This window comes from Pristiophorus japonicus, chromosome 3 (assembly GCF_044704955.1).
Source record: "Pristiophorus japonicus isolate sPriJap1 chromosome 3, sPriJap1.hap1, whole genome shotgun sequence".
NCBI classification, from domain to species: domain Eukaryota; kingdom Metazoa; phylum Chordata; class Chondrichthyes; family Pristiophoridae; genus Pristiophorus; species Pristiophorus japonicus.
In genome coordinates, this window is record NC_091979.1 from 193,928,451 (window position 1) to 193,945,523 (window position 17,073).

At 45.8% G+C, this 17,073-nt stretch overlaps 1 protein-coding gene across 1 annotated transcript in view; it reads right to left on the bottom strand.

Annotated features, from left to right (window-relative positions):
* LOC139255041 (alpha-aspartyl dipeptidase) overlaps positions 1-17,073 on the bottom strand; it is an 84,310-nt gene that overhangs the window by 35,377 nt on the left and 31,860 nt on the right. Inside the window, 1 exon segment of the mRNA XM_070873860.1 lies at positions 11,191-11,265. Coding sequence (XP_070729961.1) covers positions 11,191-11,265 — 75 coding nt within the window.

Genomic DNA, 17,073 nt, shown 5'->3' on the forward strand with positions numbered 1-17,073 from the left:
ACTGGAACAATTGGACTGGCCCACTCATTGAATTCGATCGGCGAATGTTGCCCCCTCGTTGCAGCCTGTCCAGCTCGATCTCCACCCTCTCTCTCCTCACGTAAGGTACCGCTCTCGCCTTGTGATGGCTGGATCGTGTCCCTGGAATCAGATGGATCTGCACTTTTGCTCCTTGGAACTTCCCAATGCCTGGTTCGAACAGCGAGGGGAACTTGCTTCGGATCTGGGCACATGAGGTGTCGTCGACGGATGAAAGCGCTCGGACGTCGTCCCAGTTCCAGTGTATCTTTCCCAGCCAGCTCCTGCCGAACAGCGTGGGGCCATCGCCCGGTACCACCCAGAGTGGTAAATCGTACACCGCTCCATCGTAGGAGACCTTTACGGTAGCACTGCCAATTATGGGAATCAGTTCCTTTGCGTACGTTCTCAGTTTAGTACGAATGGGAGTCAGGACTGACCTTGAAGCCTTGCTGCACCACAATTTGTCGAAAGTCTTTTTGCTCATTATGGACTGACTTGCGCCCTTGTTCAGCTCCATGGACACCGGGAATCGATTTAATTCAACCTTCAGCATTATCGGGGGACACTTTGTGGTAAATGTGTACACCCCATATACCTCTGCCTCCTTGGTCTGAGACTCTGGTTCATCATGATCCACCATGGATCCGTCCTCCTCTGCAACATGGTGGTTTGCAGGATTAGCAGGGTTTGCAGCTCGCCTGCACATATGTTGGAGGTGTCCCATTGTTCCACAGCCCTTGCAAACGTATCCTTTGAAGCGGCATGAATGGAAACGATGATCACCCCCGCAGCGCTAACAAGGTGTTAATGGCCTTGTATTCACCACCCTTGATGGTGGATTCTGAGACATCTGCAGACGTGCAGCTACAGGCGTGTAAGTCCTGCCATGTACATTTCAATTCGAAAACAATGATATTTTGTTCACAGTACTTGCAGCAGCACTAGTGTGCTGAGAAATTTGTTTGGTATTGTCACTGATGGCGATAAATGCCTGGGCTATCGCTATGGCTTTACCCAACATTGGGGTTTCTACAGTCAAAAGTTTGCGAAGTATTACTTCATGGCCAATGCCAAGTACAAAGAAGTCCCTGAGCATGTGCTCCAAGTGTCCTTCAAATTCGCAATGTCCTGCAAGGCGCCTTAGCTCGGTGACGTAGCTCGCCAGTTCCTGGCCTTCAGACCTCTTGTACGTATGGAACCGATACCTCGCCATCAGAACGCTTTCCTTCGGGTTTAGATGCTCATGGACCAGAGTGCACAACTCATCGTACGACTTGACTGTGGGTTTCGCTGGAGCGAGCAGGTTTTTCATGAGGCCATACGTTGGTGCCCCGCAAATGGTGAGGAGGCTCGCCCTTCGTTTGGCAGCGTTCACTTCTCCTTCCAGCTCGTTGGCCACGAAGTATTGGTCGAGTCGCTCCACGAAGGTTTCCCAATCATCTCCCTCCGAAAATTTCTCCAGGATGCCCACAGTTCTCTGCATTGTTGTGGTGGGGTTCATCATCTGTATCTCGTCGCCAGTTGTTATGTCTTGAATAAAGAGTCAGACTAGATACTGCAAGCTCCAAGTAAGGTGTGACCGTAGTCCTTCATAACAGATCTCAGAGTGCCTCTCCAGCCTATGAGGCCTCCTTTTATACAGGTGCTCCCAAGGGATTACCCTTTGGCTACCCTTTTACGATTTGAATGTTTCTAAAAAAAAACTTTTGTGTTCCATTTTATGTTGGTCGCTAATATATTCTAATGTTTTCTCTTTGCTCCTCATTCCCTATTTTAGATCATCTCTACTTTCTATATTCAGTTTGGTTCTCGACTGTATTATAAACCTTACAACTGTCATAAACCTAAAGGTATTTCGGTCTCATTTTAACCTCTATATTTCTTTAGTCATCCAGGGAGCTCTAGCTTTGGATGCCCTTCTTTTCCCCCTCATGGACATCTGTCCCTGATCCATCTCTTCTTTGAAGGCCTCCCATTGTTCAATTACTGTTTTGACTCCACTTCACCTGGGCCAGATCCCTTTTCAACTCACTGAAGTTAGCCCTCCTCCAGTTAAACATTTTTATGCTTGATTCTTCCTTGTCCTTTTCCGTGACTATTCTAAACCTGATGCTATGATCACTGTTCCCCAATTGCTCTTCCATTGAAACATAGAAACATAGAAACATAGAAAATAGTTGCAGGAGTAGGCCATTTGGCCCTTCTAGCCTGCACCGCCATTCAATGAGTTCATGGTTGAACATGCAACTTCAGGACCCCCTTCCTGCTTTCTCGCCATACCCCTTGATCCCCCTAGTAGTAAGGACTTCATCTAACTCCCTCTTGAATATATTTAGTGAATTGGCCTCAACAACTTTCTGTGGTAGAGAATTCCACAGGTTCACCACTCTCTGGGTGAAGAAGTTTCTCCTCATCTCGGTCCTAAATGGCTTACCCCTTATCCTTAGACTGTGACCCCTGGTTCTGGACTTCCATAACATTGGGAACATTCTTCCTGCATCCAACCTGTCTAAACCCATCAGAATTTTAAACGTTTCTATGAGGTCCCCTCTCATTCTTCTGAACTCCAGTAAATACAAGCCCAGTTGATCCAGTCTTTCTTGATAGGTCAGTCCCGCCATCCCAGGAATCAGTCTGGTGAACCTTCGCTGCACTCCCTCAGTAGCAAGAATGTCCTTCCTCAAGTTAGGAGACCAAAACTGTACACAATACTCCAGGTGTGGCCTCACCAAGGCCCTGTACAACTGTAGCAACACCTCCCTGCCCCTGTACTCAAATCCCCTTGCTATGAAGGCCAACATGCCATTTGCTTTCTTAACCGCCTGCTGTACCTGCATGCCAACCTTCAATGACTGATGTACCATGACACCCAGGTCTCGTTGCACCTTCCCTTTTCCTAATCTATCGCCATTCAGATAATAGTCTGTCTCTCTCTTTTTACCACCAAAGTGGATAACCTCACATTTATCCACATTATACTTCATCTGCCATGCATTTGCCCACTCACCTAACCTATCCAAGTCACTCTGCAGCCTCATAGCATCCTCTTCGCAGCTCACACTGCCACCCAACTTAGTGTCATCCGCAAATTTGGAGATACTACATTTAATCCCCTCGTCTAAATCATTAATGTACAGTGTAAACAGCTGGGGCCCAGCACAGAACCTTGCGGTACCCCACTAGTCACTGCCTGCCATTCTGAAAAGTATCCATTTACTCCTACTCTTTGCTTCCTGTCTGACAACCAGTTCTCAATCCACGTCAACACACTACCCCCAATCCCATGTGCTTTAACTTTGCACATTAATCTCTTGTGTGAGACCTTGTCGAAAGCCTTCTGAAAGTCCAAATATACCACATCAACTGGTTCTCCTTTGTCCACTCGACTGGAAACATCCTCAAAAAATTCCAGAAGATTTGTCAAGCATGATTTCCCTTTCACAAATCCATGCTGACTTGGACCTATCATGTCACCTCTTTCCAAATGCGCTGCTATGACATCCTTAAACATAGACATAGAAAACATAGAAAATAGGTGCAGGAGTAGGCCATTCGGCCCTTCTAGCCTGCACTGCCATTCAATGAGTACATGGCTGAACATGCAAATTCAGTACCCACTTCCTGCTTTCTCGCCATACCCCCTGATTCCCCCTAGTAGTAAGGACTTCATCTAACTCCCTTTTGAGTTTCCATGAGGTCCCCTCTCATTCTTCTGAACTCCAGTGAATACAAGCCCAGTTGATCCAGTCTTTCTTGATAGGTCAGTCCTACCATCTCGGGAATCAGTCTGGTGAACCACTCCCTCAATAGCAAGAATGTCCTTCCTCAAGTTAATAATTGATTCCATCATTTTACCCACTACTGAGGTCAGGCTGACCGATCTATAATTCCCTATTTTCTCTCTCCCTCCTTTTTTAAAAAGTGGGGTTACATTGGCTACCCTCCACTCGATAGGAACTGATACAGAGTCAATGGAATGTTGGAAAATGACTGTCAATGCATCCGCTATTTCCAAGGCCACCTCCTTAAGTACTCTGGGATGCAGTCCATCAGGCCCTGGGGATTTATCGGCCTTCAATCCCATCAATTTCCCCAACACCATTTCCCGACTAATAAAGATTTCCCTTAGTTCCTCCTCCCTACTAGACCCTCTGACCCCTTTTATATCCAGAAGGTTGTTTGTGTCCTCCTTAGTGAATACCGAACCAAAGTACTTGTTCAATTGGTCTGCCATTTCTTTGTTCCCCGTTATGACTTCCCCTGATTCTGACTGCAGGGGATCTACGTTTGTCTTTACTAACCTTTTTCTCTTTACATATCTATAGAAACTTTTGCAATCCATCTTAATGTTCCCTGCAAGCTTCTTCTCATACTCCATTTTCCCTGCCCTAATCAAACCCTTTGTCCTCCTCTGCTGAGTTCTAAATTTCTCCCAGTCTCTGGGTTCGCTGCTATTTCTGGCCAATTTATACGCCACTTCCTTGGCTTTAATACTATCCCTGATTTCCCTTGATAGCCACGGTTGAGCCACCTTCCCTTTTTTATTTTTACGCCAGACAGGAATGTACAATTGTTGTAGTTCATCCATGCGGTCTCTAAATGTCTGCCATTGCCCATCCACTGTCAACCCCTTAAGTATCATTCGCCAATCTATCCTAGCCAATTCACGCCTCATACCTTCAAAGTTATCCTTCTTTATGTTCTGGACCATGGTCTCTGAATTAACTGTTTCATTCTCCATCCTAATGCAGAATTCCACCAAACATGCTCCACTTGCTACACTTCATTCCCCAGAACTAGATCCACTGCTTCCTTCCACATTGGGCTGGAAATACTCTGATGAAGAAAGTTCTCTTGTACACAATTCCTCCCCCACTTTGCATTTTACACTGTTACTATCCCAGTCTATATTGGGATAATTGAAGTCCTCCATTATCATTACTCTGTATTTCTTGCATCCTTATTTAGTTTGCCAGCAAATTTGTTCATCTATCTCCATCCCATTATTTGGTGGCCTATTGCTCCTCTATTGTTAATTCTAACCAAATAGACCCTCAACTACATCATCCCTCTCCAGTGCTATAATAGTTTCTTTGATCAATACTGCCACCCACTCCATTTTTTCCTTCCCTATCTTTCCTGAATACCTGAATATTATGTTCCCAATCCTCCCCTTCTTTGACCCAGGTCTCTGTTATTACCACTATATCATAGTCCCATGTGGTGACTTATGCCTGCAGTTCACTAACCTTATTTACCACACTCCGTGCATTAACCCACAGGCACTCCAAACCCATCTTAGGCTGCTGCGCATTTTATCCCTGTCTGATCCCTGATATTTCTGAACTAATCTTTACTCTATTACTATTTGCCTCTACCTGTCCCCTATTCTCCTCTCTGGTGCCTATCTCCCTGTCAAATTGGTTTAATCCCTCCCCCACAGCACTAGTTAACCTTCAGGCCAGATCCAAGACCATCCCACCCTCTGTCGTCGAACTACAGTATGCGGACGACGCTTGCGTCTGCGCACATTCAGAGGCTGAACTCCAAGTCATCGTCAACATTTTCACCAAAGCGTATGAAAGCATAGGCCTTAAACTAAACATCCGTAAGACAAAGGTCCTCCACTAACCTGACCATTGCACCGTCCAGTCATCCAGATCCATGGCACGGCCCTGGACAAGGTGGACCACTTTCCATATCTCAGGAGCCTATTATCAGCAAGGGCAGACATCGACGATGAGGTTCAACACCATCTCCAGTGCACCAGCACAGCCTTCGGTCACCTGAGGAAGACAGTGTTCGAAGATCAGGCCCTCAAATCTGGCACCAAGCTTATGGTCTACAGGGCTGCAGTGATACACGCCCTCCTTTTTGGCTCAGAGAAGTAGACCATATACAGTAGACACCTCAAATTACTGCAGAAATACAACCAGCGATGCCGCCGCAAGATTTTGCAAATCCCCTGGGAGGACACATGCACCAACATTAGCGTTCTCGATCAGGCCAACATCTCCAGCATCGAAGCACTGACCACACTCGACCAGCTCCGTTGGGCGGGCCACATTGTCCGCATGCCCGACACAAGACTCCCAAAGCAAGCGCTCTACTTGGAACTCCTACACGGCAAGCAAGGCCCAGGTGGGCAGAGGAAACGTTTCAAGGACACCCTCAAAGGCTCCTTGATAAAGTGCAACATCCCCACCGACACCTGGGAATCCCTGGCCAAAGACCACCCTAACTGAGGAAGAGCATCTGGGAGGGCGTTGAGCACCTTGAGTCTCGTCGCCGAGAGCATACAGAAAACAAGCACAGGCAGCGGAAGAAGCATGTGGCAAATCAGACTCCCCACCCACCCTTTCCTCCAACGACTGTCTGTTCCACTGCTGTAGAGACTGTAATTCCGTAGTGGACTGTTCAGTCACCTGAGAACTCATTTTTAGAGTGGAAGCAAGTCTTCCTTGATTTCGAGGGACTGCCTATGATGATGATGATGAGAACAATGATCCCAGCTCTGTTAAGGTGCAACCATCCACCTTGAACAGACCCTTCCTGCCCAGAACTGCTCCCAATGTCCCAGGAATCTGAAGCCCTTCTTCCTGCACCATTTCTGCAGTCACACGCTAACTTGTCTTATCCTACTATTCCTATACTCACGAGCGCGTGGTACTGGTAGTAATCCAGAGATTACTTTTTAACTTCCTCCCTAGCTCCTGAAACTCCGACTGCAGGACCACAACCCTTTTGCTTCCTAGGTCATTCGTTCCCACATGGAACACAATGTCGGGTTGTTCCCCTTTGCTCCACAAAATGTTCTGTGTCCTCTTAGAGAAGTCCTTTGCTCTGACACAAGGCAGGGCAACACAGCATGCGGACTTGCATAGTCGGTTGCAGAAACACCTGTCCATCCCCATGACTATCGAATCCCCTATAACCTCTGCATTTCTACACTTTGCTGTGCCCATAGTGCCGTGAACGTGCTTTGGAGTCTACACAGAATAGATTGGGAAATAATAGAGGGGGAGGAGGAGCCTTAGTGATTAAGGATGGAATTACTTCAATGATAAGAGAGAACATAACAAGAGGTAAGCAAGCAGTGGAGACTTTATGCGTAGAATTAAGAAATAGGAAAGGATTTAAGAATATGGGCTGAATTTTGGACATGACTTGCTCCAATTTTTTTGGAGTAAGTTGGTTTTTCTGCCGTAAGTTTAAAAAACGCCATTTTCCCCTATAAACTTCCTCCAGAGTAACTCAGGTACGATATTTTTTAGTTGAGTTTTTTTTTCAAAAGGGGGCGTTCTCAGCCACTTATGCCAGTTTTGGCCATTTATGCCTCTTTGGCCAGCTAAAACTTACTCCAAATCGACTTAGGTCAGCGTATGTAGCCAGCTCTGAAAAACATTGCGGGCAGTTAAGAAATCGGCTCAGGTTAGTACATTTAAAGCACCAAGGCTTACAAAGCACTAAACAAAGCACAAAAAGTAATAAGCAATCAATCAATAACAAATAAAAAATAGAAGTCCTACCTCTATGCCAGAAAAAAGTTTTTTTTTAATTCCCCCCCACCCCACAGTCAAAACTCTCCTCACTAAATAAAGCACAACCATCAATAAATAAAAAATAAAACTCAAGTTCTACCTCGGCCCGGGAAGTCAGCGGGCTGGCCGGCCGGTGCAGGAGGCCACTTGGCCAGGGATAGGGTGCGGCGAACATCAGGGCGTCCCTTTGGCCAGGGATGGGGCTGCGGGTATCGGGTCCTGCTCACAGCCCGCAGGACACACTGGGAGGGTGAGGAGCATGCGCGCAGACTCCACTGCGCATGTACGCTGCTGCCGGTAGTGCTTTCTGCACTGGGCTGTTGCTCCGCCCCCTCCCCACTTCACTATGTACGCCACGCTAGGACACCGGAGACTCGGCAGGATGGGGCCACTTTTTTTCGGTGTCGTTTCCAGCATGAAAAGTCAGCGCATTTAGGGTAAGTGCGCCGAAAAAAGGGGTTTGGGAAAATTGGGCCCTATAGTAGGAGTTGTGTTTTGGCCCCCGGTAGCAACTGTGAAGTGGTATATTGTATAAATGTAGAGATTAGACAAGCGTGTAGTAAAGGCAGAGTGGTTTTAATGGGGGATTTTAAATTTCACCTAGATTGGGATCAGCAGACTAGCTGTCGGAAAGGTAGTGAATTTCTTGAGTGTGTCTGGGATAATTTTTCTACAACAATATGTCCCAGAAACAACAAGGAGGCAGGTTGTATTTGATTTTGTAATAAGTAATAAGCCAGATTTAGTTAACAGTCTTACGGTGCATGAACATTATCCAATAGCGATCATAACAGGATCGAGTTCAACATAGTATTTGAAAGGGATAAACGTGAAACAGCTACAGATAGAACATCCTGAAACCGGAAACCTCGGGACCGAGGCCATTCTGGTTTTCGGGTTTTGCTGGATTTCGGAGAAGAAATCCGACGTCCCGAATACGGAAACCCTTGGGCCGACTTTCATGAATTTCCGGATTTTGGAGCAATATGCAACCTCGAGTTCATGCTGGGCTGCATATTTTTTTGGATTCCTGCTTAGAGAAAGGTATGTACAACTTAAAAGTCCAGTTTTCGGGAAATATTTACGGATTCCGGACAACGACTCTTGCAATCTGCAAAATATCCGGTTTTCAGACAATTATGGTTTTTAGAACTCTGGATTTCAGACATTCTGCCTAAGATTCTAGATTTTAGGAAAGGCCGACTTCAACGGGCTGAGTCAGAGACTGTCCACGGTGGACTGAGCAAATCTGTTAATAGGTAAAATGACAGACGATCAGTGGGAGATGTTCAAAAAATAATTTGTGATACAGAACCAGTTTATATTCCTGAGGGGTAAGGGCTCTACTTGCCAACAAAAGCAGCCATGGACGACGAAAGAGGTGAGGGACAGCTAAAAGAAAACTAAAAGAAAAAGCATACAAAAATGCACAAAATAGCACAGATCCTGGCAAAAGGGAAAGATACAAAGAAAAGCAAAGGGTCACAAAACAGATAGCAAGAACTACAAAAAGGGAGTATGAAAAGAAACTAACGAAGGGTCATCAACCTGAAACGTTAACTCTGTTTTTCTCTCCACGGATGCCGCCTGACCCGCTGAGATTTGCAGTATTTTCTGTTTTTATTTTAAAAGGAAGTCGGTGAGTACATTGCAGATACCCTAACTATAATCTTCCAATGTTCTCTTGATTCAGTAACCATTCCTTTAGATTGGGAAAATTGCTCATGTCACTTCTGCTATTTAAGAATAGCAAGAGAGAGCAATCAAAGAATTATAGACCAGTTAGCTTAACATTGGTTGTCGGGAAATTACTAAAGCCCACAATTAAGGATAGAATGACTAAACTCCTCGAAAATTTCAGTTGATCAGAGAGAGCGAACACGGAGTTGTGAAAGGTAGGTCATGCCTGACAAACCTAATCGAATCTTTTGAGGAGGTGTTTAAAGTAGTGGACAGAGGAATGTTTATGGATCTTATATGGATTTCCAGAAGGTATTTGATAAAGTTCCACATAAGAGACTGTTAACTAAGGTAGAAGCCCACGGAACTGAGGGCAAATTACTGAGGCCTTCTTGAACTGTTACAGTCCGTGTGGTGAACGTACTCCCACAGTGGTATTAGGGAAGAAGTTCCAGGATTTTGACCCAGTGACGATGAAGGAACGGCAATATATTTCCAAGTCAGGTTGGTGTGTAACTTGGAGGGGAACTTGCAAGTGATGATGTTCCCATGTGCCTGCTGCGCTTGTCCTTCTAGGTGGTAGATGTCGCGGGTTTGGGATGTACTACCGAAGAAGCCTTGGTGAGTTGCTGCAGTGCATTTGCAGATGGTACACACTGCAGCCACGGTGGGGCAGTGGTGGAGGGAGTGAATGTTTAAGGTGGTAGGTGGCGTGCCGATCAAGCGGAATGCTTTGTTTTGGATAATGTTGAGTTTCTTGAGTGTTGTTGGAGCTGCATTCATCCAGGCAAGTGGAGAGTATTCCATCACACTCCCGACTTGTGCCTTGTAGATAGTGGAAAGGCTTTGGCGAGTCAGGAAGTGAGATACTCACCACAGCCAGTCTCTGACCTGCTCTTGTATTTATGTGGCTGGTCCAGTTAAGTTTCTGGTCAATGGTGACCCCCAGGAAGTTGATGGTTCAGGGATTCGGTGATAGCAATGCCATTGAATGTCAAGGGGCGGTGGTTAGACTCTCTCTTGTTGGAAACAATCATTGCCTAGCCCTTGTGTGACACGAATATTACTTGCCACTTATTAGCCCAAGCCTAAATGTTGTCCAGGTCTTGCTGCATGCACGTATGGACGGCTTCATTATCTGAGAAGTTGCGAATGGAACTGAACATTGAGCAATCATCAATCACCACTTGTGACCTTATGATGGAGGGAAAGTCATTGATAAAGCAGCGGAAGATGATTGAGCCTACAACACTGCCCTGAGGACCTCCTGCAGCAATGTCCTAGGGCTGAGATGATTGACCTCTAACAACCACAACCATCTACCTTTGTGCTAGGCATGAGTCCAGCCAGTGGAGAGTTTCCCCCCCGATTCCCATTGACTTCAATTTTACTAGGGCTTCTTGATGCCACCCTCGGTCAAATGCTGCTTTGATGTCAAGGGCAATCACTCTCACCTCACCTCTGGAATTCAGCTCTTTTGTCCATGTTTAGACCAAGGCTTGTAATGAGGTCTGGAGCTAAGTGGTCCTAGCAGAACCAAACTGAGCATCGGTGAGCAGGTTATTGGTAAGTAAGTGCCGCTTGATAGCACTGTCGACGATGCCTTCCATCACTTTGCTGATATTTGAGAGTAGACTGATGGGACAGTAATTGGCTGGATTGGATTTGTCCTGCTTTTTGTGGACAGGACATACCTGGGCAGTTTTCCCCCATTGTTAGGTAGATGCTAATGTTGCAGCTGTACTGGACCAGATTGGCTGGATAGAGGCACTGCTAGTTCTGGAGCACAAGTCTTCAGCACAATAGCCGGGATGTTGTTGGAGCCCATAGCCTTTGCTGTATCCAATACGCTCAGCCATTTCTTGATTGAATTGAATTGGCTGTAGATTGTCTTCCGAGATGGATCATCGGCACTTCTGGCTGAAGATGGACAATTGTAGATTCTCACCAATGAAGATCCCTTCCGCTTTCTGTATTGCCTCCACAGGATTTGCAGCTTCGTGGATACTGTCCAGTCCATAACCTGATGAAGAAAGGTGCAGATTTACAGAGAAATGGGTAATAAGTAAACAAGTAAGTCTGTGTCCTTGTGAAAAGTGAAACTAAATGTTCTGATCTGTTAATTTGGCTGTCTGCACTTTTCACAGCTGATTTTGAATACCGGGTGAATAGAAGGCCTTAATCAAGTAAGGGACAGTTTTGGTATAAAAAGACTTGCATTTATGTAGCGCCTTTCACTACCACCGGATGTCTCAAAGTGCTTTACAGCCAATGAAGTACTTTTGGAGTGTAGTCACTGTTGTAATGTGGGAAACACAGCCGCTAAATTGCGCAAAGCAAGGTCCCAAAAAGAGCAATGTGATGATCTCTTTCTCTGTTATGTTGATTGAGGGATAAATATTGGCCAGGACTCTGGGGATAACTCCTCTGCTCTTCTCCAAAATAGTTCCACCTGAGAGGGCAGCTGGGGCCTCGATTTAATGTTTCATCCAAAAGATGGCACCTCCGACAGTGCAGCACTCCCTCAGCACTGCACTGGAGTGTTAGATTTATGTGCTCAAGTCCTGGAGTGGAACTTGAACCCACAATCTTCTGACTCAGGCAAGTGTGCTACCCACTGAACCACAGCTTGACATAAAGTCAAGTCAGTGGCTTATCTATGGATTAGGATTATCAGCAGTAAATACTTGCCTGTAGAGCACTTGAACTAGTTTCTGTTTTCTGTTCCAGTGCTCTCCTGGCTAGCCTCCCACCTTCCAGGCGCCATAAACTTGAGCTCATCCAAAATTCTGCTGTTCGTATCCTGACTCGTACCAAGCCCTGTTCACCCAACACCCCTGTTGGCTCCCGGTCTAGCAACGCTTCAAATTTAAAATTCTCATCCTTGCGTAAAGATCCCTCCATGGCTTCGCCCCTCCCTAGCTCTGTAACCTCTTACAGATTTACAACCCTCTGAGATCTCTGCCTACCTCCAATCATAGCCTTTTGTGCATCCCTAATTTCTATTGGCAGCTGTTTAGATCCTAAGCTCTGGAATTCCATCCTTAAACCCCTCTGCCATTCTCCTCCTTTAAGGTACCTGTTTTAATATTTCCTTAATGTGGCTTGGTGTCAAAATGTGCCTAATAACACTCCTGTGAAACATCTTGGGACTGTTTTATTACATAAAAGGCGCTATAGAAATGCCTGTTGCTACTGCTGTACCCGACAAAGGGAGTGACTGATACATCTCTCAGGATAGGGTTACAGGGACTGACACATCTCTCAGGATAGGATTACAGGGACTGACATATCTCTCAGGGTCGGGTTACAGGGACTGACACATCTCTCAGGATAGGGTTACAGGGACTGACACATCTCTCAGGGTAGGGGTACAGGGACTGACTGACACATCTCTCAGGATAGGGTTACAGGGACTGACTGACACATCTCTCAGAGTTGGGTTACAGGGACTGTATAGGACTCTGGGAAGGGACCACACGGCCCAAGAAGCCCTCCAGAACCTGGAGGAAGCTAGGAAGCTCTACCCCGGCCGCATGTCTGTCAACATCATATTCGGGCGGTCAGGACAGAGGCTGGAATCGTGGGAGGCAGAGCTGGAGAAGCTGGTAGCACTGTGCGACCATCACATGTCGCTCTATCAGCTGACTCTGGAGAGGGGGAACTGCCCTTTTCAGGCAGGTCGAAGAGAAGGTTCTGAGCATGCCCGAGCAAGAGGCGATGGCAGAGATGTACCAAGCAGCAAGGAGCATTCTGGGAAAAGCGGGATTCCATCAATGTGAAGTGTCGAACTTTGCTAAAAATTGCTTCAGTATTGCTGCACTGGTTTGTGACGGAGGAGCAGTGAGAGATCGTGGCGGAGATGTGATAGATGAAGGTACGGGGCCCAGAAGAGCCGAGGGCCCAGGGGCAGTACGGGCCAGCCCACACTGCGATACGTGTACGCACTAGGTCCGTGCAACAGAGCAGGTCTCCAGTCGTCTTGGTTAATCCTTGCCACTGGACTAGGACCAATCTCTGTCAAGCCCGTGTGGTGGCTGATGTGCAACGGTCACCACACGTTAAAAAAATCCACGCACAGGCATCGTCCACCCTTCAATTAGACTTCAGAACTGGAACATTGGGTCCTTCATTGAAACATCTGTGAACTCTCGAGGAAGCAAGCCATCCTCGTTCGAGGGACCACCTATGATGATAATCCAACAAACAAAATCATCTGTCTCTGTCTCTGTCTCTTCTCTCCCCATTCTCCCCCCCCAACCCGCTACAGTGACTCATAGAATGATACAGCACAGAAGGTGGCCATTTGGCCCATTATGCCAGTGTCGTCACTTTGAAAGAGCTATCCAATTAGTCCTACTATCCTGCTCTTGCCCAGCAAAGTTTTTTTTTTCAAATATTTATCCAATTCTTTACTGAAAGTTATTTTTGAATTTGCTTCCACCATCCATTCCAGATCATAACAATTCACTGTGTAAATCTTTTTCCGCATGGCTCCTTTGGTTCTTTTATCAATCGCCTTAAATCTGTGTCCTCCTGTTACTGACCCAACTGCCAGTGGGAAGAGTTTTTCCTTATTTACTCTATTAAAACTCTTCAAGGTTTTGAACACTTATCAAATCGCCCCTTAACCTTCCCTGCTCTAAAGAGAACAATCCCAGTTTCTGTAGTCACTCCAGGTAACTGAAGTCTTTCATATCTGGGACCATTCTTGTTAATCTCCTCTGCGCCCAATCTAAGGCCTTGAAATTGTCCCTAAAGTGTGGTGCCCAGACCAACACAATATTCCAATTGGGGCGTAATCAGGGTTTTATAAAGGTTTAGCATAACTTCCTTGTTTTTGTACTCTGTGCCTCTATTTATAAAGCCAAAAATCCCATATGCCTTTTTCCAAACTTGTCCAGCCACTTTCAAAGATTTGTGTACGTACACCCCCAGGTCTCTCTGTTCCTGCGCCCCTTTTAAAATTGTACCATTGGGTTTATATTGTGTCTCCTCATTCACCCTACCAAAATGAATCATTTCACACTTCTCTGCGTTACATTTCATCTGTTATGTGTCTTCCCATTTCACCAGTCTGTGTATGTCCTCCTGAAGTCTGCTACTATCTTCCTCACTGTTTGCTACATTTCCAAGATTCATGTCTTCTGCAAACTTTGAAATGATGCCCTGTATTCTCAAGACCAAGTCATTAATGTATATCAAAAAGAGCAGTGGTCCCAATGCTGACCCCTGGGGACACCACTGCACGCCTCCCTCCAGTCTGAAAAACAAGCGTTCAACACTGCTCTCTGCTTTCTATCCCTTAGCTAATTTCATATCCACACAACCAGAGTCCCTTTAATCCCACTGGCTTCAATTTTGTTGACAAGTAAGTGCCATGTGCTAGTCAGAGTAGGAATTGCAGGATAGCTCAGATAAATGGTGCAAGGGGGAGGGATTCAAATTCCTGGGATATTGGAACCGGTTCTGGGGGAGGTGGAACCAGTACAAACTGGACAGTCTGCACCTGGGCAGGACCGAAACCGATGTCCCAGGCGGAGTGGTTGCTAGTGCTGTTGGAGAGGGTTTAAACTAAAATGGCAGGGAGATGGAAATCTATGCAAGGAGACAGAGGGAAGTAAAATGGGGGCAGAAGCAAAAGGAAGGAAGGAGAAAAGCAAGAGTGGAGGGCAGAGAAATCAAGGGCAAAAATCAAAAAGGGCCGCATTACAACATAATTCTAAAAGGAAAAAGAGTGTTAAAAAAACAAGCCTGAAGGCTCTGGGTCTCAATGCGAGGAGCATTCGTAATAAGGTGGATGAATTGACTGCGCAGATAGCTGTTAATGGATATGATGTAATTGGGATAACGGAGACATGGCTCCAAGGCTGGGAACTCAACATCCAGGGGTATTCAATATTCAGGAAGGACAGACAGGAAAGAAAAGGAGGTGGGGTAGCATTACTGGTTAAAAAGGAGATTAACACAATAGTAAGGAAGGACAGGAGCGTGGATGATGTGGAATCTATATGGGTAGAGCTGCGAAATACCAAAGGGCAGAAAACGTTAGTGAGAATTGTGTACAGACCATCAAACAGTAGTAGGGAGGTTGGGGATGGCATCAAACAGGAAATTAGGGATGTGTGCAATAAGGGTACAGCTGTTATCATGGGTGACTTTAATCTACATATTGACTGGGCTAACCAAACTGGTAGCAATACTGTGGAGGAGGATTTCCTGGAGTGTATAAGGGATGGTTTCCTAGACCAATATGTTGAGGAACCAACTAGAGAGCAGGCCATCCTAGACTGGTTCTTGTGTAACGAGAGAGGTTTAATTAGCAATCTGATCGTACGGGGCCTCTTGGGGATGAGTGACCATAATATGGTAGAATTCTTCATTAAGATGGAGAGTGACAGTTAATTCAGAGACTAGGGTCCTGAACTTAAAGAAAGGAAACTTCGACGGTCTGAGACGTGAATTGGCTAGGATAGACTGGAGAATGATACTTAAAGGGTTGACGGTGGATAGGCAATATCAGACATTTAAATATCACATGGATGAACTACAACAATTATACATCCCTCTGTGGTGTAAAAATAAAAGGGGGAAGGTGGCTCAACCGTGGGTAACAAGGGAAATTAGGAAAATCCAAGGAAGAGGCATATAAATTGGCCAGAAAAAGCAGCAAACCTGAGGATTGGGAGAAATTTAGAATTCAGCAGAGAAGGGCTAAGGGTTTAATTAGGAGGGGGGAAATAGAGTATGAGAGTAAGCTTGCACGGAACATAAAAACTGACTGCAAAAGCTTCTATAGATATATGAAGAGAAAAGATTAGTGAAGACTAATGTAGGTCCCTTGCAGTCAGAATCAGGTGAATTCATAATGGAGAACAAGGAAATGGCAGACCATTTGAAAAAATACTTTGGTTCTGTCTTCACTACAGAAGACACGAATAACATCCCGAAAATACTAGGGGATCGAGAGTCTAGCGAGAAGGGGGAACGGAGGGAAATCCTTATTAGTCAGGAAATGGTGTTAGGGAAATTGAAGGGACTGAAGGCCGATAAATCCCCAGGGCTTGATAGTCTGCATCCCAGAGTACTTAAGGACGTGGTCCTAGAAATAGTGGATGCATCGATGGTCATTTTCCAACATTCCATGGACTCTGGTTCAGTTCCTATGGATTGGAGGGTAGCTAATGTCACCCCACTTTTTAAAAAAGGAGGGAGAGATAAAATGGGGAATTATAGACCGGTTAGCCTGACATCGGTGGTGGGGAAAATGCTGGAGTCAATTATTAAAGATGTAATAGCAGCGCCTTTGGAAAGCAGTGACAGGATCGATCCAAGTCAGCATGGATTTATGAAAGGGAAATTGTTGTGTATGCATGCCTGTTTACTGTGTGATGTCTGTAACAATGTTATGCAACACTGAATGTACCCTTTCACTGTACACACCTTGCCTGTACACCAGAGGGTGCTGCTGCTGGAGACCTAAGGGTTGCCTGCACACGCCAGGTAACCCAGTATAAAAGGGAACTCACAGCTTGTTGTCGTCACTCAGGAGCTGCAAATAAAGGACAACAGGTCTACACAGTTTAAGTATCATACCCTGCCTCGTGGAGTCATTACTAAAGGTGCCTACATACACTATAACTGACGACGGGAATACGAGATCATGAACTACACGCTCAACATGTCTAACCTCAGCAACTTTCAGCAATTTACGGAGGGGAAAGATTGTAACACTTCTTTATAGTGAACGACCTGGACGGGGACACACCGGCTACACTACCGAACAAATGCAGGGCCATCCTGCTTAGCAGTTGTGGGCTCACCACCTACG